The following is a 22,500-nucleotide window of genomic DNA, read 5'->3' on the forward strand; positions in this document are numbered from 1 at the left end:
AAGCACACCAACACACGTACCCAAGCAACCTAATACGTACCCAAGCAACCTAATACGTACCCAAGCAACCTAATACGTACCCAAGCAACCTACCCAACATACGTACCCAAGCAACCTACCTAACATACGTACCGAAGCAACCTACCTAACATACGTACCCAAGCAACCTTCCTAACCTATCGGGGCCGATGCATAGAAAGCGCTAACATGTAGAAATATAGAAAGTGGTGGATATAGAAGAGCGTATGAACTGTGTTGTGGTTCTCAAGGGCAGGATATTGTGGCGATATGTTGACAAACAACCATATATTCTCCAGCTATTGACCATATTGTCGGGTCCACATTGTCGGGTCCACATTGTCGGGTCCACATTGTTGGGTCCACATTGTCGGGTCCACATTGTCGGGTCCACATTGTCGGGTCCACATTGTCGGGTCCACATTGTTGGGTCCACATTGTCGGGTCCACATTGTCGGGTCCACATTGTTGGGTCCACATTGTTGGGTCCACATTGCCGGGTCTATAGTGTCGGGTCCACATTGTTGGGTCCACATTGTCGGGTCCACATTGTCGGGTCCACATTGTCGGGTCCACATTGTCGGGTCCACATTGTCGGGTCCACATTGTCGGGTCCACATTGTCGGGTCCACATTGTCGGGTCCACATTGTCGGGTCCACATTGTCGGGTCCACATTGTCGGGTCCACATTGTCGGGTCCACATTGTCGGGTCCACATTGTCGGGTCCACATTGCCGGGTCCACATTGCCGGGTCCACATTGCCGGGTCCACATTGCCGGGTCCACATTGCCGGGTCCACATTGCCGGGTCCACATTGCCGGGTCCACATTGCCGGGTCCACATTGCCGGGTCCACATTGCCGGTTCCACATTGCCGGGTCTATAGTGTCGGGTCCATATTGTTGGGTCCACATTGTCGGGTCCACATTGCTGGGTCTATAGTGTCGGGTCCACATTGTCGGGTCCACATTGTCGGGTCCACATTGTCGGGTCCACATTGTCGGGTCCACATTGTCGGGTCCACATTGTCGGGTCCACATTGCCGGGTCTATAGTGTCGGGTCCATATTGTTGGGTCCACATTGCCGGGTCTATAGTGTCGGGTCCACATTGCCGGGTCCATATTATTGAATACACCGTAGTCAACACTGGACTTTGCATTAATCAGACTATTCTTTAGAGGAAACATTAATGCCATTTTGATAAAAGCAAAAGATTGAGGGACCAAAACTATAATTGACAAGGACATAAAGTATACTCGACAAGGACATAAATTATACTCGACAAGGACATGAACTATACGTGACAAGGACATGAACTAAACACAAAGACTTACAAACTAACAAAACTTAACTCGTAACTTTCCAGAACTTTCACCGAGAAATAGCATAAAACATTTTACTAATAATAAGGTATTATAAGAACACTTTGCCAAGGTGACAACATCAACAAACTTCTATATTGCTCTGTCAAAGACCTTGCTACAAATGATCACTATAATACGCAGCAAAACAACCCTTAACGCAAGGCTTTACAACTACGTTCAGGTGATTCGAACATCCACCACGAGGTTCCAAATGAAAACATTAATCTACTTTTTTGTAACGTGAATACAGAACTACAGATTATTGTATATTAGATATCGTAAAGCTTTTGTTCTTCCCTAGTGCTATCTACACATTGTAGCCTTTCACACACTTCGTCCGTGTGTGTGTGTGTGTGTGTGTGTGTGTGTGTGTGTGTGTGTGTGTGTGTGTGGTGTGTGTGGTGTGTGTGTGGTGTGTGTGGTGTGTGTGGTGTGTGTGGTGTGTGTGTGGTGTGTGTGGTGTGTGTGTGGTGTGTGGGTGTGTGTCTGTGTGTGTGTGTGTGTGTGTGTGTGTGTGTGTGTGTGTGTGTGTGTGTGTGTGTGTGTGTGTGTGTGTGTGTGGGGGGGGTGCAAGGGAAGTGAGGCAGGTGGGGTGGTGCCTGGGGGGCCGGAGTCAGCTAATGTATGCCTGGGGTTACCTCCGGCATTATGTCTTACACCCGGGGTTTTGAGGCTGAATCGGTAATAAGCTCCGGGATGGTTTACAGGCTCGGATGGGGTCGTTCCGGAGCCTCGGTTCCACAACATCCATGAAGCCCCCCCAAGTGTGACGAACCTTCGAGTGGGGGCGCCTTCTTGGAGGCCAGGAGGAGCCCAGGTTCTCCAAGGAGCCCAGGTTCTCCAAGGAGCCCAGGTTCTCCTAGGAGCCCAGGTTCTCCAAAAAGCCCAGGTTCTCCAAGAAGCCCAGGTTCTCCAAGAAGCCCAGGTTCTCCAAGAAGCCCAGGTTCTCCAAGAAGCCCAGGTTCTCCAAGAAGCCCAGGTTCTCCAAGAAGCCCAGGTTCTCCAAGAAGCCCAGGTTCTCCAAGAAGCCCAGGTTCTCCAAGAAGCCCAGGTTCTCCAAGAAGCCCAGGTTCTCCAAGAAGCCCAGGTTCTCCAAGAAGCCCAGGTTCTCCAAGAAGCCCAGGTTCTCCATGGAGCCCAAGCTACTTGGAGAACACTGCAGTATTGAGGACTAAAAGTGCCAAAACTCCGTTTTTAATTGTTTCTGGGAAGTAAAGAGGAGTTCGGCGTTCGAAAATGACGGACAGATCTTCCGAACGACCAAGACGAACTCCAGTACGATGCTTGGAAAATGGACGGAGCTTCAGAAGACGGCCAGTTAAACCCACGGAAGCAAAATATGGAAGCTCCAGGAACCGGTTCAACTCCCACACGCTTTGTCAGTCGATTCTAAACCTCTCTTCCACCTCTGAATAATAAATTTACTAAAGGCGTGTGCCAGCAAGCGCGCCCGCCCTGTTTATGGATTGTATATCATTCATCTTCACGGTATTCATCTATCATTCACATCTATCACTTGAATGATAGATGTATCGCTCAAAGATCTATCGACAAAGAAACCCATGTGTCGCTAACGGAAGGAAGCCTGGTGGGTTGCGTATAAATATGACGCAGGTGCATTTAATTATGTATTTGACTCGATTTACAACACATATAAATTATTATATTTTCAATACGCATATGACGCATGGTATAATACGCATAAATTACAGCAAGGTATAATACGCACATTACGCAAGGTATAATACGCATATGACGCAAGGTATAATATGCATATGATTCAAGGTATAATACGCATATGACGCAAGGAAGAATACGCATATGACGCAAGGCATAATACACATATGAAGCAAAGTAGAATACGCATATGACGCAAGGAAGAATACCCATAAATTACCGCAAGGTATAATACGCATATGACGCAAGGTAGAATACGCATATGACGCAAGGTAGAATACGCATATGACGCAAGGTAGAATACGAATAAATTAACGCAAGGTATAATACAGATTAATACACAAGGTATAATACAGATTAATACACAAGGTATAATACAGATTAATACACAAGGTATAATACGCACTAATGTGACGCAGGGTACATATTACGCATAAATATGGCGCAAAGGCAACATGCGTATAAATACGACGCAAGAGAGACAATGTGCGTAGATAAGACAGAGGTACATTTGCGTAAAAATATGACGCAAGGTTAAATAAAACTAAGTATGACGCACTCTAAAAGACGTTAGTGTAAAGCAGAACATAAATGAACATAACGCTAAGTGTACTCAACCCTCAAGTTACTCACAAGTAACCACAGATCTCTCATGAGCTACTCACAAGTAACTTCAAGTCACTCGCAAGAGACTTTGTATTCCACGTATTTTGAGAAAGCTGAATTATTCCTCAGGGTAGAATATATATCACTTGGCATACCTAACCTAACCCACCGAACCGAGCCTAACCAAATCTAACCAACCCACATAACCTAACCAAATTCAACCAACCCACATAACCTAACCAGAACACCCAAACTAACCAAATTCAAACCAACCCACATAACCTAACCAAATCAAACCAACCCACATAACCTAACCAAATCTAACCCACATAACCTAACCAGTGCACCCAGTCTAACCAAATCTAACTAACCCACATAACCTGAGCAAATCTAACCAACCCACATAACCTAACCAGTGCACCCAACCTAACCAACCTTCCAAACCTGAGCAAATCTAAATAGCCCACCTAACCTAATCCAAAAGTCCTCCAAAACCTATCCTCCCCAAAACATTTTATTACACAAAACAGAAAACGTTGAAGTGACAACGTAACATACATTAGCAAAAACGTTGAAGTGTCAACGTTGCACAAAACGCATTACTCACACGTGTTAGGTAATATTAAACACCCGCGTCATATTTATTCCCACAAAAATGAGCAGGGTTGGCCAGAAGTGTGTTTTTAAAACCTTTTTTTTTTGGGGTGTGTTAAAATGAGGTGCTAAATCAGGGCCGGTGTAATTGAAAAGCGAGATTATATATTTTTTTTTCCACGCCAGTTGCTTTTAACATATTGGGGAAGATAGCATTAATGTTCACGCGCCGTGTCATTTGATAACTGACCTGAAAAAAAGACAAATTAAAATATATATATATATATATATATATATATATATATATATATATATATATATATATATATATATATAGATATATATATATATTTTCATCCCTGTATTTAATTGCAATAAATCCTGATACTGTCAGGAAAATGATTAAGCTTCATTTACATGTTTATGTAATTTTTACCTAAGTTTTACAAATTGATAACTTATAGTCTAAGGTCATCAACTGGTTACTTAGCAATGATAAACTGCTGATTTAGTGATAGACGTGACTAATCAATAACAAGCTTATCCAAAGCCAGATTAAAAATCGACAATTCCTGGATTTTTCTCCACGTATCTAAAACAACAGATAAAATCTTATTTATAAAAATTAGTTCAAACTGCTTAAAGGCTGAAGACGACAAAATGCACATTGCCTTCCCCCTCCCCCCCCCCCTTTGCACTGTCAACAATATGGCCAGGGTTAAATAAACCTTATAATAACAATGTAAATGTAATCTCATGTAAATGCTTTTTAAGCTATCACCTTGTGATGAATAGGGGAGAGGGGGTGAGAGGAGGTGGTGAGAAAAGAGGGGGGGTTGATAAAAGGGGGGGTGGGGGGTGAGAAAAGGGGGGGGTGAGAAAAGGGGGGGTGAGAAAAGGGGGGGTGAGAAAAGGGGGGGGGTGAGAAAAGGGGGGGGGGTGAGAAAAGGGGGGGGTGAGAAAAGGGGGGGGGGTGAGAAAAAGGGGGGGTGAGAAAAAGGGGGGGTGAGAAAAGGGGGGGTGAGAAAAGGGGGGGGTGAGAAAAGGGGGGGTGAGAAAAGGGGGGGTGAGAAAAGGGGGGGTGAGAAAAGGGGGGGTGAGAAAAAGGGGGGTGAGAAAAAGGGGGGGGGTGAGAAAAGGGGGGGTGAGAAAAGGGGGGGTGAGAAAGGGGGGGTGAGAAAAGGGGGGGGGTGAGAAAAGGGGGGGGTGAGAAAAGGGGGGGGTGAGAAAAGGGGGGGGTGAGAAAAGGGGGGGGTGAGAAAAGGGGGGGGTGAGAAAAGGGGGGGGGGGTGAGAAAAGGGGGGGGGGCGAGAAAAGGGGGGGGTGAGAAAAGGGGGGGGGTGTGAGTTAGAGAAGGAGAAGTGAGTGAAGGGGGGTGAGGGAAGGATAAAATGTTAATATTAACATTACTCCCTCATATATATCACTCAAACAATGAACTGGATTACGGGCTATTCATGCCCGTGCCACCTCTTGGGTGGCTCAATCTCTATCAATCAATCAGTGAGCTGAAACCCACTCCCACATTCACATGCTTGGAAAATAATTTAGTTATGAAATAGCTAATTGGAATATATATAGTGGCTTGAAATAAGGCGAGATGTAACGAGAGGTGACATGAAATGAGAAATAGGCCGAGTTGAGGTGAATCCAGGTGAAGTGAGGAGTTAGAAATTAAGATGAAGAAAAGTGGATTTTGGAGACATAAAAGTGAGGTGACAAAGTAACGTAGATTATACTTAGTGAGGTGTGGCGGTGAGGTGAACCAGTCGACAAGGTAGACAGAGTCTGCGGCATTGCCCAATCACGTTTCATTTACTATTCCGGTCATTTAACCACTTTAGCCAGGTAATCGAATAACCAATCACAGTCAATCAGTCATCCTATAAAATGGCAATAAGTCATCAGGCAACCAATCTGTCAAACGAATATATCATCGAAGTAAATCGAAAACTTAAGTGTTACCCAAAAAAATCTCCCTGGCAAGCGCCACCCTGCCAAGCGCCACCCTGCCAAGCGCCACCCTGCCAAGCGCCACCCTGCCAAGCGCCACCCTGCCAAGCGCCACCCTGCCAAGCGCCACCCTGCCAAGCGCCACCCTGCCAAGCGCCACCCTGCCAAGCGCAACCCTGCCAAGCGCCACCCTGCCAAGCGCCACCCTGCCAAGCGCCACCCTGCCAAGCGCCACCCTGCCAAGCGCCACCCTGCCAAGCGCCACCCTGCCAAGCGCCACTCTGTCAAGCGCAACCCTGCCAAGCAAAGCACCTAAGAACCACCTCCCTTCCATGCACCTGGTCGTGTTTTCAAACGCACCACACACACACACCCACCCACCCTCACACACCCACAACAGGAGCGTACAAGCCCCGAGGGCCTATAACTTCTCCAAGCTATAGGCCCAGACGCTCTAATATATTATCCTGAACTGCTACCAGCATGTTGGCCAATCCCGCTCGGAACCCTCCGATAGTCAACAACAGCCACTAACAACCCGCACGATGACAGCCAAGACCTCTCACCTGATGGAGAACTTGAACAAGCTTTCTTAAACGATCCGCATCTTGTTGCTGTCTTCGGAGGGAAGGAGGGAGAGGGAGAGGGAGAGTAGAGGTATGGAGGGAGAGGGAGGGAGGGAGTAGAGAAGTACGGTTGGGCAGTGAAGAAATATTATTTCAAGAGGAAATTAAGACCAGAATGAAGACGAAAGTGATGGAAATACCAAAATGAAAGTTGGAGATAAGGAGATTAAGGTTAAGATAAAGAGAGTAGGAAGAGAAGATGAGGAGGAGAAGGAAAAACGAATGCCGAGATGTATCTCATATCGTAATGGATTTCCGTCAAAACCGGCAGCCGTCCAATACAGGCTTTCCTTGCAACTTTCTCTCTCTCTCTCTCTCTCTCTCTCTCTCTCTCTCTCTCTCTCTCTCTCTCTCTCTCTCTCTCTCTCTCTCTCTGTGTGTGTCTCTCTCTCTCTCTCTGTGTGTGTGTCTCTCTCTCTCTCTCTCTGTGTGTCTCTCTCTCTCTGTCTCTCTCTCCTCCATCCAGATAGACCTAACTACAATCTTTGTAATACCCGACAATCCTCTGCCTCCTCATCACTGAATCCACATCAACGAAACCGTAGACGAAGGTTTCGGTGACTGGAAAATCTACTTAGAAAAAGTCCTGGACTCAGCAGAGGACTGGCCAAAAACAGCCAACTGCCTTTAGTATTATGTACTTCGTTATCATGTCTGCTCTGTTCCTCCTGTCCTAGAGTGTAGGCCCAGTTCATTCAAACTTTCTTCACTGTTCAGTCTCCTTAGTTCAGGAACGAGCCTTGTTACTTTCAAATTTTTTTATTTTCTTTCTTTTTTTATAGTATTTTTTTACTTTCAAGTATTTTTTTACTTTCAAATTTAGTTTTTTGCTTCTTTACTTAGAGGATTCCATGCTGGGGCTGCCCTCAGTAATGTCTCACAATGGATGTATTCAGCGCTCGGAAGATATCTTTGTCCAAATTGCTGAAGGATAACCGGACGTTTGCCAGTATATAGCATATGCTGCCCTCGTTCAACCCGTCCTCGCACTTTCTTACAGTCAATATTGACTTAATAAATACGTGCATATGTGACATACTAAACATACTAGTTTACATTGAAAAGCTTCATAGAAAACACCGACCTTACCTAAGATAAGCAATTATTACAATTATTATTTAACCTATATCTATAATAGGTTAAGTAATAATTGTAATTACGAAGCAATAAGATGCTTAACATACTAAGAAGGTTAGGTAAGGTCGGTGTTTTCTATGAAGCTTTTCAAGGTAAACTAGTATGTTTAGTATGTCTCATACGCACGTATTTAATAAGTCAATATTGACTATACGAAAGTGCGAAAACGGGTTGCCTCGTTATTATGCTGATGAGTGCCTCTGGTGAGAGATCTCCAGTTATGTCCAATCCTGAGTCTCTCTCGTTTTCAGAAGTTTGAAGTTGTCTTCCCTTTGCCCTGTAGTGTATTTGAGGTCTTCTTGCTCTAACTCCTATCCTGATAACCTTGCATTTGTCAGACCACCTCTGAAGGTTGTCTAGGTCATCGTGTGTGTACACTCGCCTAGCTTGCTTCTGGGGGTTGAGCTTTGGCTCTTTGGCTCCGCCTCTCAACCGTCAGTCAACAGGTGTACAGGTTCCTGAGCCTACTTGGCTCTATCATATGTACATTTGAAACTGTGTATGGAGTCAGCCTCCACCAAATCTCTTTCTAGTGCATTCCATTTACTAACTACTCTGACACTGAAAAAGTGCTTTCTAATGTCTCTGTGGCTCATTTGGGTACTCAGCTCTCACCTGTGTCCCCTTGTGCGTGTACCACCAGTGTTAAATAATCCATCCTTATCTACCCTATTAATTCCCGAGAATATTTTATGTGATGATCATGCCTCTCCGAGCTCTTCTGTCTTCCAGCGACGTGAGGTACAGTTCACGCAGCCCTTCTTCATAACTCATGCCTCTTAGGTCTGGGACTAGCCTAGTGGCCTACCTCTGAACTTTTTCCAGCTTCGTCTTGTGCTTGACAAGGTACGGGCTCCATGCTGGGGCCGCATACTCCAGGATTGGCCTTACATATGTGGTATACAAGGGTCTGAATGATTTTTTACACCAGTTTCTGCAGACAGTTCTGATGTTAGCCAGCCTCGCATACGCCACTGATGTTATTCTTTTAATGTAGGTTCAGGAGACAGGTTTGGCGTGATATCAACTTCTAGATCTTTCTGTCCGGTTCGTGAAGGACTTCATCTCCCATTCGGTATCCAGTGTCTCGCCTTTGTGTGTGTGTGTGTGTGTGTGTGTGTGTGTGTGTGTGTGTGTGTGTGTGTGTGTGTGTGTGTGTGTGTGTAAAAGAGAAAAATATGTATTATAGATGAGAGTGAAAATAGGTAGAGATTCAGTACATTAGCCAAACTACGCTTATGAAGGCAGGTGACAAGAGCTAATTGCTGAATCCTGCAGGCACAAATAGCAAACCTACACCCAATTACACACACACACACACACACACACACACACACACACACACACACACACACACACACACACACACACACCCAGAGGAAAAATATGAAATGAGAGCTATTTTACCTGCAAACATTTTCACACCCTTAGAGACACCTCAGAGGCAGCAGAGTCTGCCCTCACAAAATGTCCTCAACACTGAAGCAGTGAACAGAGCCTCACAGAGCCTCACAGAGACTCACAGAGACTCACAGAGACTCACAGAGACTCACAGAGACTCACAGAGCCTCACAGAGACTCACAGAGACTCACAGAGCCAAGGAAAGTTAAGCTCATTACTACGACCACTACAAACGTGCGACCACTCTTGTTTGGCAGCCATTCTGCGTCTCTTCCTATACCAATTTATGTAAATTTATGTAAACATGTAAGGCATGAAAGTTATTTGAACTTTTAATAATTTATTGTTTAATAATAATTGGTTACAAATTAAGTCTCTGAATATTAAAAGGGGAAGGAGGGGGAGGAGTGAAGTCTACCTCACAATTAACATGTCTACCTCACCATCGAGAGAGGGGCTACTCATTACGCCTCAAAATGACTCAAAATGACTCAAAATGACTCAAAATGATGTCAAAAAAAGTCTCAAAAGGAGGTTCTCTAAGACGCAGGATCAACCATGCTTTAGACGCAATATTTCCTCGTTTGTTGACAAAATCACCTCGTTAGAGACAAAGAAGGGAAGAACAGGGGTGATGGTGAGGGAAGAGAGGGAATAACAGGGTGTTCGGGAAGAGAGAGAGAGAGAGAGAGAGAGAGAGAGAGAGAGAGAGAGAGAGAGAGAGAGAGAGAGAGAGAGAGAGAGAGAGAGAGGGAGGATTATTGAGTATGCTCCCTCAAAAAGAGAAAGTATGCTCCCTCAGAGCATACTCAGGACTCAGCCACCCTGGGATCAGGTGCAACAGGGGGAGAGGCAAGAACGAAAGGGGTGAAAAGGTAGGGAAGGAAGGAGGGGAGAGAGAAATTGGCGTTAAGGTGAAGCGAAAGGCAGAGGATGTAGGGAGGAGGGGAATCTTGCGGGGAAGGAAGATTTCTTAAAAACAGATGATGGAAGACAGAGATAGTGGTGATAGTGAGACGGCTTCATGACATGGTGGTGATGGTGAGAGTCATTATTAATGGTTACAATGCAGAAGTTGACAGGTCTTAATGACCCTCAAGGAAGTTGACAGGTCTGAATAACCCTCCAGAAGTTGACAGGTCTTAATGACCCTCCAGAAGTTGACAGGTCTTAATGACCCTCCCGAAGTTGACAGGTCTGAATAACCCTCCCGAAGTTGACAGGTCTGAATAACCCTCCAGAAGTTGACAGGTCTTAATGACCCTCCCGAAGTTGACAGGTCTTCATAACCCTCCAGAAGTTGACAGGTCTTCATAACCCTCCAGAAGTTGACAGGTCTTAATAACCCTCCAGAAGTTGACAGGTCTTAATAACCCTCCAGAAGTTGACAGGTCTTAATAACCCTCCAGAAGTTGACAGGTCTGAATAACCCTCCAGAAGTTGACAGGTCTTCATAACCCTCCAGAAGTTGACAGGTCTTCATAACCCTCCAGAAGTTGACAGGTCTGAATAACCCTCCAGAAGTTGACAGGTCTGAATAACCCTCCAGAAGTTGACAGGTCTTAATGACCCTCCAGAAGTTGACAGGTCTTAATGACCCTCCAGAAGTTGACAGGTCTTAATGACCCTCCAGAAGTTGACAGGTCTTAATAACCCTCCAGAAGTTGACAGGTCTTAATGACCCTCCAGAAGTTGACAGGTCTTAATGACCCTCCAGAAGATGACAGGCCTTCATAACCCTCCAGAAGATAGGTCTTCATAACCCTCCAGAAGATAGGCCTTCATAACCCTCCAGAAGATAGGCCATCATAACCCTCCAGAAGATAGGCCATCATAACCCTCCAGAAGATAGGCCATCATAACCCTCCAGAAGATAGGCCATCATAACCCTCCAGAAGATAGGCCATCATAACCCTCCAGAAGATAGGCCTTCATAACCCTCCAGAAGATAGGCCATCATAACCCTCCAGAAGATAGGCCATCATAACCCTCCAGAAGATAACAAGCTCTATATCTCGTCACAGCTACAGACCATAATGTTTGAGAAGGAAACATTCTTAGTCTGTCTGCTATCCTCTGACCAGAACATGAGTTCACACGTGCAACTAGCCACCTGGCGGTCGCAACATGCACTCTCTCCGTTATCAACGGTTCCAAGTGGTATTTATCTGCTTTGAACTATTCTCCTCTACTGCCCTAAACTCCATCTTCGTTAAATCTCTATTAACTCACGTGTTCCCCCTCTCTAACTTTATCTATTATTCACTTGATTCCACCTTTCTTTATTATGTTCATTTCTCTCCATTTAAATTCTCTTGTACATTATGCCATAACGTTATCAGGTTATCAGTGTTCTTCTGTTTACGATTTATCTTCTCTCTTCTCTGGTTTATCAACCTATTCTCTTCTCCCTTTTCATTACGCGTTCGTATTCCCCGTCAACTCTTCAGTACAGGTGCTGAAGCCCATCAGAACAAAACTAACTAGACTGAAACAGATTCCACCCCCCTCCCCCCCCCCCCCCACCAAAAAAAAAAAAAAAAAAGAGTCGCATCCAATCAGAGAGCGTCAGTCATGGTTAATTTTTTACCGGAACGACGGGAAATATAGAGCTCATTGCACGATGGATATTAACAAGTCTCTATCTCTAACGACGACTTCTAACGACTATCTCTAACGACGATAACGACTTTTCACTGACGATCACCACTAACGTCTATTTAGCGTTCCTCAAAGCCATGTCTGGTGGTAGTTCCAAAAAAACTAATTGGCAATTTGTACATGGTATTTCCCAAAAGCAAAGTCAATGTCGCCATACCACTAAGGGGAAGCCAGTGTCGCCATACCACTAAGGGGAAGCCAGTGTCGCCATACCACTAAGGGGAAGCCAGTGTCGCCATACCACTAAGGGGAAGCCAGTGTCGCCATACCACTAAGGGGAAGCCAGTGTCGCCATACCACTAAGGGGAAGCCAGTGTCGCCATACCACTAAGGGGAAGCCAGTGTCGCCATACCACTAAGGGGAAGCCAGTGTCGCCATACCACTAAGGGGAAGCCAGTGTCGCCATACCACTAAGGGGAAGCCAGTGTCGCCATACCACTAAGGGGAAGCCAGTGTCGCCATACCACTAAGGGGAAGCCAGTGTCGCCATACCACTAAGGGGAAGCCAGTGTCGCCATACCACTAAGGGGAAGCCAGTGTCGCCATACCACTAAGGGGAAGCCAGTGTCGCCATACCACTAAGGGGAAGCCAGTGTCGCCATACCACTAAGGGGAAGCCAGTGTCGCCATACCACTAAGGGGAAGCCAGTGTCGCCATACCACTAAGGGGAAGCCAGTGTCGCCATACCACTAAGGGGAAGCCAGTGTCGCCATACCACTAAGGGGAAGCCAGTGTCGCCATACCACTAAGGGGAAGCCAGTGTCGCCATACCACTAAGGGGAAGCCAGTGCCGCCATACCACTAAGGGGAAGCCAGTGTCGCCATACCACTAAGGGGAAGCCAGTGTCGCCATTCAGACGTATTAAATCGTCGGAACGAGCTGTTCAGTTTGGGCTTTAGTGTCAAGATTGCGTTTCCTGCCCAGCGCCTTGAGGGAGCAGAAGGGAATTATATGCGTATAATTATATTATACGCCAAGCCATTTGGACTATATAGCCCTGGGAAGGGATCGGGATAAGGGTTTGGGATGGGACGGGGGGGGGAAAGGAATGGTGACCAATCAGTTGGACAGTCGGGGATTGAACCCTAACCTGCATGAAGCGAGACCGTTCAGCCTAGACGGTTGGGCTTGCATTGAGTGTCTTGAGCTCATCAAAGTGCATGTTCCTGTTGCCTAGAGTGTCTGGAGCTCATCAAAGTGCATGTTCCTGTTGCCTAGAGTGTCTGGAGCTCATCAAAGTGCATGTTCCTGTTGCCTAGAGTGTCTTGAACTCATCGGAGTACAAGTCCTCCAGTTGCTAGACCAACAGGGACTCTTGTTGGTCTAGCTTGTACTTGCTGGAGTACAAGTCCCTGTTGCTAGACAAGAGCTGGACCACGACAAGGGCAGACCAATGACAAGGGCTGGACCACGACAAGGGCTGGACCACGACAAGGGCAGACCAATGACAAGGGCTGGACCACGACAAGGGCTGGACCACGACAAGGGCAGACCAATGACAAGGGCTGAACCACAACAAGGGCAGACCAATGACAAGGGCTGGACCACGACAAGAGCTGGACCACGACAAGGGCTGGACCACGACAAGGGCTGGACCACGACAAGGGCTGAACCATTAACAAGTTTCCACAAAACCTCACATCCTCATGAACGACAATGTAGCCACTATACCTCATACCACAAGCAGACCCTACAACAACCCCCTCCTAAAGCTATCCCTTCAACTCCCCTCCCTCATGATGCCCCTTCAAGCACTCCCCTTCCCCCTTCACATTGTCCCTTCACCCCCACCCCCCCCCCCACTAAAACACGAGTGTGCAAAATTGGCATAACTCAATAAAGAAGTTAACTGGCTTGAGAAGTGAACAAAATATTGACAACGTCAGCAGAGTCGCAAAGAGAAGGACCGAAATCAACATGTTTTGCACCGGGAAGAGTGGCGGAGGGGACACTATTGTACTGGCAACCCGTTCTCGCACTTTCTTACTGTCAATATTGACTTATTTAATAAGTGCATATGTGACATACTAATTTATTGTGAATTTTAGTTTACCTTGAATAGCGTCAGAGAAAACACCGACCTTACCTAACCTTCTTAGTATGTTAAGATAAGCATCTTATTGCTTCTTAATTACATCTTAACATACTAAGAAGGTTAGGTAAGGTCGGTGTTTTCTATGAAGCTTTTCAAGGTAAACTAAAATATTCACAATAAATTAGTATATCACATATGCACTTATTAAATAAGTCAATATTGACAGTAAGAAAGTGCGAGAACGGGTTGTGCACTGGCAACACCTTAGCCTTGTATTTAACTTGAACCCATTAATGTCTTTTAATGGACGCAATCATCGGAAACATTAAGTCGTGAATAAATAGCTCCCTAGCCCTGGCTTTATGGGGAGCCGGTCGGCCGAGCGGACAGCACGCTGGACTTGTGATCCTGTGGTCCTGGGTTCGATCCCAGGCGCCGGCGAGAAACAATGGGCAGAGTTTTATTCACCCTATGCCCCCTGTTACCTAGCAGTAAAATAGGTACCTGGGTGTTAGTCAGCGGGCACGGGCTGCTTCCTAGGGGGTGGAGGCCTGGTCGAGGACCGAGCCGCGGGGACACTAAAAGCCCCGAAATCATCTCAAGATAACCTCAAGATAAGATAACCACCCGTGGCGTCTGGTCCTCACTTCTACGTCAACAGCGTCGCCAGCTCCCACCCGTGTCCTCTGTTCCTGCTAGTACTTATTTATTTTTATTATCTCTCTTTATATCTTGTACGTTCTCATATCTCCCCGACAATCGCCTTTCATCCATTATGGTCAGTTTCAACTCGTTCGGTCGCTCACTATGGGAGAACAACCCGTTCACGCACTTTCTTACAGCCAATATTGACTTATTAAATAAGTGCATGTGTGACGTACTAATTTATTGTGAATATTTTAGTTTACCTTGAAAAGCTTCATAGAAAACACCGACCTTACCTAACCTTCTTAGTATGTTAAGATAAGCATCCAATTGCTTCGTAATTACAATTATTACTTAATCTATACCTATAATTGGTTAAGTAATAATTGTAATTACGAAGCAATAAGATGCTTATCTTAACATACTAAGAAGGTTAGGTGAGGTCGGTGTTTTCTATGAAGCTTTTCAAGGTAAAGTAAAATATTCACAATAAATTAGTGTCACATATGCACGTATTTAATAAGGCAATATTGACTATACGAAAGTGCGAGAACGGGTTGGGGAGAATTCACTCAGCAATTGATCAAGTCTAGTCGTTTCTCTCTATTTTCTCAAGTTTCATTAATATTTTTTCAGGTGTGGACTCTACATAATCAAAAGTTGGTCTGACGTAGGTTGAACATAGCGTTCTGAGGACCTCTTGTAAAACACCAGCTTCCAGGATGCCCGGCAAAGAAATGGCGTGATCATTAATGGAACCTTCTTTACTGCCAAGGGCTTTAAAACATGTACTGTCGTCCTGTCTATATATTGAGAGCACTGGGGCGCAGAGTCGCCAATGCTCTCAATATATAGGCAAGACGACATTTTTTTTTTATGGTGCCTGGTAATGAAACAACGACTAGGTTCCTGTAAGACGGTTGCATCAATGATCCTATCATTGTAACACATCCAGATAATCACCGGAGAGAGAGCTTGACTTGCAACATTCGACCAGTGGGGCTCTCAACCCGACCAGTGCGGCTCTCACCCCCGACCACTGTGTGGCTCTCACCCCCGACCACTGTGTGGCTCTCACCCCCGACCAGTGTGTGGCTCTCAACCCCGACCACTGTGTGGCTCTCAACCCCGACCACTGTGTGGCTCTCAACCCCGACCACTGTGTGGCTCTCAACCCCGACCACTGTGTGGCTCTCAACCCCGACCACTGTGTGGCTCTCAACCCCGACCACTGTGTGGCTCTCAACCCCCGACCAGTGGGGCTCTCAAACCCGACCACTGTGGCTCTCAACCCCCCGACCAGTGGGGCTCTCAACCCCGACCACTGTGGCTCTCAACCCCGACCACTGTGGCTCTCAACCCCCGACCAGTGGGGCTCTCAACCCCGACCACTGTGGCTCTCAACCCCGACCACTGTGGCTCTCATCCAGACCACTGTGGCTCTCAACCCCGACCAATGTGGCTCTCAACACACCGGATGCTGCATCCTCCCTCGCAAACTTTAATTAGTAGGGAGACGAGTTTTTGAGCGAGCGTTGATTGGGTGACGTTAGCAAGCGGTGTTACCGAGGCTCGAACCCTGACTGCTCGTACGTCTGCTCGTCCGTCGACTCGTCCGTCTCTCTCCCGGATCATTTTTTCATTATGAACGCAGGACCGTCCTTATATATTTTTCATAGCACAAGCCACATTTTTGTTGAAAGGTTCAGTCATCTTGTTAAAAAAAATTGAACTATGTCATTTTACTAACTAAAATGTTGCAACATGAAGGTTGAGAAGAAATGGGGGTGGGAGGGAAGGGTTGCAACAGCGTGAGAGGGGGGAATGGTTGCAACGCGAAGGGAAGATGTAGTAGGTTTGCAACAGTGTTTATTTCAAGACCCAACGTGGTTGGATCAGTGATGCAGTGTAAAGGTCGTGTGTATAAATGCTGCAGCAGAAGGTATGAACGCTCTCGGTCTTACAATATGAAGCTTAGAGGGGCTATGAATGCAACAAGACTGGATGGCAGGGCCGGGATTGCAACTTGAAAGATGGGTTGACCCGTGGCTGCAAAGAAAGGCGAACCAGGATTGCAATATAAATAGTAAGTGCCTTTACTGCAACATGAGGGAAGGTGAACAGAGATTGCAACATAGGTACTCAGGTACTCATGGGCAACAGGTACTCTGAGAGAGAACTCTATCAACATCAGAGGCCCGAGACTGTTCAACACGCTTCCACTACACATAAGGGACATAACTGGCCGACCCCTCACAGTGTTCAAGAGAGAACTATCAACATCAGAGGTCCGAGACTGTTCAACACGCTTCCACTACACATAAGGGGCATAACTGGCCGACCCCTCACAGTGTTCAAGAGAGAACTATCAACATCAGAGGCCCGAGACTGTTCAACACGCTTCCACTACACATAAGGGGCATAACTGGCCGACCCCTCACAGTGTTCAAGAGAGAACTGGATAAGCACTTCCAAAGGATACCTGATCAACCAGGCTGGGACTCATACGTCAGGCTGCGAGCAGCCGCGTCTAACAGCCTGGTTGACCAGTTCAGCAACCAGGAGGCCTGGTCGACGACCGGGCCGCGGGGACGCTAAGCCCCGGAAGCACCTCAAGGTAGGTCTGGGTATCTTAATGGTCCAGACCGGTCCTTAATGGTTCTGATGTTCTGCAATAGACAAGACACAGTGAAAACTGGAGAGTGATGTTGAATACCCCCTCCCCCCATCACAGCATCCTTCATCTGTGGTCACCTGCACCTTTCTCCATCTCCCCTCCATCACACCAACTCACTCACTCTCCCTAATATTCCTTCCTGATAGTCTTCCCTCAATCCTTCCCTACTTCAATCACATTTTTCATCAATTCCTCCCTATCTCCTTTTCGTCACTTTCTCTCTCTCCCATTACCTCATTTACTCCATCTTTCTTCTCATACGTTCGTTCTCTATCTCCATCCTTCGCTCTCTCGCAAATTCTCCCAATTACAAAGTTATTTTCTTAATTTCAACTTATATCAGATGTTTTGATCTCAATTTTGGGTTGCTATTTTTAGTTCCCATTTTGGGTTGCTATCTTTAGTTCCCATTTTGGGTTGCTATCTTTAGTTCCCATTTTGGGTTGCTATCTTTAGTTCCCATTTTGGGTTGCTATCTTTAGTTCCCATTTTGGGTTGCTATCTTTAGTTCCCATTTTGGGTTGCTATCTTTAGTTCCATTTTGTACTACACTCAAATGTACTTGCCCCAATCCACTGTGTTCCAACGTACGCCTAGTAGCACGGGCTCACCATAGACCGTGCTACTTACAACTTTTTGTTCTAGGTAGCGAATCTTAAAAACAACAACAACATCCTACACCGTCTATTAATACGATGTAATAATTCCGATAAGCAATTTAATAACTATGTATCACTTGGAAGGGATATGAGAACAAAGAAGATGGGATGTGAAGAAACATTATCCAACCTCCTGGACCATCGGGGATCGAACACGGACCTGCATGAAGCGAAGTCGTCACTGTACCGACTACACATTTTTAGAATTTTTTTTTCACATTTTTACACATTTTTGGCTATTGTTTAAGATTTGCTACTTGGAACAAAAAGCTCCAAGCAGCACGGGCTATGGTGATCCCGTAACACATTTTTGGCGTCGTTGTTTATACACGTTCAAAGGAATCTATGGCCATTCTATAGCACGGTGAACAAAACTGAACTTCAAAATCAAAAAATGAGGCCTCATCTGAGCAAACTGAAGCTGGAAATTAAATTAGATATCCTATTAATAATGATTCAAAATATGAAGTGAAGATCTCTCTTTACCTAATTACGAAAATACATTGATTTGTTGACCAGACCACACACTAGAAGGTGAAGGGACGCCGACGTTTCGGTCCGTCCTGGACCATTCTCAAGTCGATAGTGAATGGACACAATCGACTTGAGAATGGTCCAGGACTGACCGAAACGTCGTCGTCCCTTCACCTTCTAGTGTGTGGTCTTGTCAACATCAGCCACGTTATTGTGACTCATCGCCTGCAAACATTGATTTATTTCGATTAAGACTCACACATAATGATGACTCCTGGATCTCTCTCGCAGGTAAATTTGGCGATTGCAAAGTTGTTCAACCGTTGTTAGGCAAATTTTATAGTTTCCTTGATTCAGATCCCAACGTTGGCAACATTACAAGGCATCTGGCAATCTTTTTTGTCCATTTATTAAAACTCGGCCGAAATTGTTTTGAAGCGATTATGAATTGTCTGAACTTATTACAAACTATTTCACTCCCTCCTTCCTCTTTCCTGAATTCTCCCTTGTCCCTCTTTCCTCAATTTTCCTCCCTCCTCCCTCTTTCCTCAGTTTTCTTCCCTACCTTATTCCGTATTCTTACCTATGGTTTAATATTTACGTCTCGTTTTTCTTATCTCTTCAAACCTCTTCTCCTATCGTTCCCTTACGTTTTCCTTCTATGTTCTCTCTGCTGTTTGTGTCTCGCATCCTTCTCTCTCTCTCCTTATCTCCCTCTTCTTCGACAGCTGCCTTTTCCTCACGGGCCCCGTCTCTGACGCCCTCTGTACCTCCCTGACCTAAGACCTCCGCCCAACTCCGGCCTCCCTATCCGCCTCCTCCTGGCCTCCGCCCGCCCTCACTAGCCTTCAACGTCTGCCTCTCCCTTCCCTGCCCTCCGTCCTCCGTCTCTCCCTGGCCTCTAACCTCCGCCATCCCTGTCTTTCATCCTATGGTCTCCGCCCGTCCTTCGTGGCCTCCGCCCCTCACGCCCTCCATGGTCTCCTGCCTCCCCTGTTTTAAGGAGGAAAGGCCCTAGTAATTCCGCCAGACCAGGCCGAGGCACGAACCGGAACCAACGCCATTACGACTCCGTTATTTGGAGCGCCAGAGCAACTTAGACCAAAACAATTTGTTGTCGAGGAGTCCGCCATGTTTTTTTTCTTGGGACCCCCAGGCTTTCATTGTTTTTTTGTTTGTTTTGTTTTTTTTATATGTAATTCAAGAGCTCGTGTCCTTGGAGAAAACAATTTAGTGCAGAGAAATTGTAAACGAATCGTAGAGATGTGGGGAGAATTGGACATGCATTTGGAAAGTAAATTATATTGACATAATTGTTGTAATTTACATGGGAAAATGCAACACAAGGCTCCAGACAGCAATACAAGCAACACCTTCCAATTACTCAAAGATCACCTTCACATTAACCGGAATCAAATTCACATTAACTCAAGCAGAGTTAAAGGTCCGTATACCCTTCACTGTTCACTATGAACGGCGTTCAAGAACATTAACAATTTGTATGCAACACTGATATGTTCTTGACGGCTCACTAACCATGTCTAAACCATACAGCGAACTTTGTCTACAATTAAAAAGAAGAAATGGGTTAAGGTGGAGCTGTATAATATATTTATATGAACGGTTATCAGAGGTGCACAATTAAAGCCTATGCAACAACTGACCTTCTCCCCCCCCCCTCTACATCCTTGGGCAGGACGGTAGAGCGACGGTCTTGCTTCATGCAGATCGGCGTTCAATTCCCGACCGTCCAAGTGGTTGGACACCATTCCTTCCCCCTCGTCCCATCCCAGATTCTTATCCTGACCCCTTCCAAGTGTTATATAGCCATAATGGTTTGGCGCTTTCCCTTGATAATTCCTTGTTACCACATCCAATGGAAAAAGTTCAATAAAGGTTACTTTGGATGCTGGATTTGTTGTTCAACATCATTTTCTCTGTAGACAGTAGCTTCTCTTTTTCTATTCGGCTTCTTAGAATGATCCTCCCGCGCGCATTTTCTTATGCACTCATTCCCTTCAAATTAAGATGAGATACTTATCTTGAGGTTATCTTGAGATGATTTCTGGGGCTTTTAGTGTCCCAGCGGCCCGGTCCTCGACCAGGCCTCCACCCCCAGGAAGCAGCCCGTGACAGCTGACTAACACCCAGGTACCTATTTTACTGCTAGGTAACAGGGGCATAGGGTGAAAGACAGTCATGTAAAGGGGAAGGAAATGTAAAGTAAACTATCAGGGATCAACGCCAAGCCATTACGACTATATAACACATGGAAGGGACCGAGATAAGAAGTTAGGGAAAAAGAAACTGCCCAACCACTTAGAGGATCTGGGATTGAACACCGACCTGCTTGAAGCGGTAGTTAGCTAAAAAAAAAAAAAAATCACTAAACCTGCAAAGTTGTTTAGCACTCAGTTACAGAATATTCAAGAATTAATGAGCCACCATTCACGAGAGCAAAAAGGACATAAGATGACCGATGTCAAAGGAATCAGATTTACTTAGTATCGAGAGGGACAAACGACTCAATGGGACAGTTTGGGAAAGCAGAATTCCCGGGCTAAGACCATGGCTCAAGATATAAGTACAATCTTAACACAATAGTGTTGCTCATTTTCTGTTGAAACACAAAACTTAAAAGTTAACAAAACAAATGGTTTAAAGCGAATTTCGAACGGTAAACAAATGGTTAAAAAATATTATATTGACCATCTTTAGTTTTGAGGAAACTTGTTATAAATAATACATTATGGGGGTATGTTGAAGTGCTGAGACACTTGTGGGAAGTACAGGAGCTGGTCTGGGAGTTGTGTGTGTGTGTGTGTGTGTGTGTGTGTGTGTGTGTGTGTGTGTGTGTGTGTGTGTGTGGAGTGTGTGTGTGTGTGGAGTGAGTGTGTGTGTGGAGTGTGTGTGTGTGTGTGTGTGGAGTGTGTGTGTGTGTGTGTGTGTGTGTGTGTGTGTGTGTGTGTGTGTGTGTGGAGTGTGTGTGTGTGTGGAGTGTGTGTGTGTGTGTGGAGTGTGTGTGTGTGTGTGTGTGTGGAGTGTGTGTGTGTGTGTGTGTGTGTGTGTGTGGAGTGTGTGTGTGTGTGTGTGTGTGTGGAGTGAGTGTGTGTGTGTGTGGAGTGAGTGTGTGTGTGTGTGGAGTGAGTGTGTGTGTGTGTGTACTCACCTATATGTACTCACCTATATGTGCTTGCAGGATCGAGCATTGACTCTTGGATCCCGCCTTTCTAGCTATCGGTTGTTTACAGCAATGACTCCTGTCCCATTTCCCTATCATACCTAGTTTTAAAAGTATGAATAGTATTTGCTTCCACAACCTGTTCCCCAAGTGCATTCCATTTTTCTACTACTCTCACGCTAAAAGAAAACTTCCTAACATCTCTGTGACTCATCTGAGTTTCTAGTTTCCACCCATGTCCCCTCGTTCTGTTATTATTACGTGTGAACATTTGATCTATTTCCACTTTGTCAATTCCCCTGAGTATTTTATATGTCCCTATCATATCTCCTCTCTCCCTTCTTTTCTCTAGTGTCGTAAGGTTCAGTTCCTTCAGCCGCTCTTCATATCCCATCCCTCGTAGCTCTGGGACAAGCCTCGTCGCAAACCTCTGAACCTTCTCCAGTTTCTTTATGTGTTTCTTCAGGTGGGGGCTCCATGATGGCGCGGCATACTCTAAGACGGGTCTCACGTAGGCAGTGTAAAGCGCCCTAAAAGCTTCCTCATTTAGGTTTCTGAATGAAGTTCTAATTTTCGCCAGTGTAGAGTACGCTGCTGTCGTTATCCTATTTATATGTGCCTCAGGAGTTAGATTAGGTGTCACATCCACTCCCAGGTCTCTTTCTCGAATCGTTACAGGTAGGCTGTTCCCCTTCATTGTGTACTGTCCCCTTGGTCTCCTGTCACCTGATCCCATTTCCATAACTTTACATTTACTGGTGTTAAACTCCAGTAGCCATTTCTCTGA

General features: G+C 45.7%; 2 protein-coding genes across 2 annotated transcripts; one reads left to right on the top strand and one right to left on the bottom strand.

Moving 5' to 3' along the window:
* Nucleotides 1–317: 317 nt before the first annotated feature.
* LOC138368166 (decreased expression in renal and prostate cancer protein-like) lies at nt 318–1,100 on the bottom strand. The gene has a single exon (XM_069330527.1). It carries the CDS (start codon nt 1,098–1,100, stop codon nt 318–320), a length of 783 nt encoding a protein of 260 aa, XP_069186628.1.
* A 1,574-nt stretch (nt 1,101–2,674) lies between these two features.
* LOC123760957 (trigger factor-like) lies at nt 2,675–6,529 on the top strand. Its single transcript, XM_045746781.2, has 2 exons — nt 2,675–2,761; nt 6,248–6,529. Exons 1-2 carry the CDS (start codon nt 2,675–2,677, stop codon nt 6,527–6,529), a joined length of 369 nt encoding a protein of 122 aa, XP_045602737.2.
* Nucleotides 6,530–22,500: the final 15,971 nt, after the last annotated feature.

This window comes from Procambarus clarkii, chromosome 3, assembly GCF_040958095.1.
Source record: "Procambarus clarkii isolate CNS0578487 chromosome 3, FALCON_Pclarkii_2.0, whole genome shotgun sequence".
In the NCBI taxonomy this organism is placed as follows: Eukaryota; Metazoa; Arthropoda; class Malacostraca; order Decapoda; family Cambaridae; genus Procambarus; species Procambarus clarkii.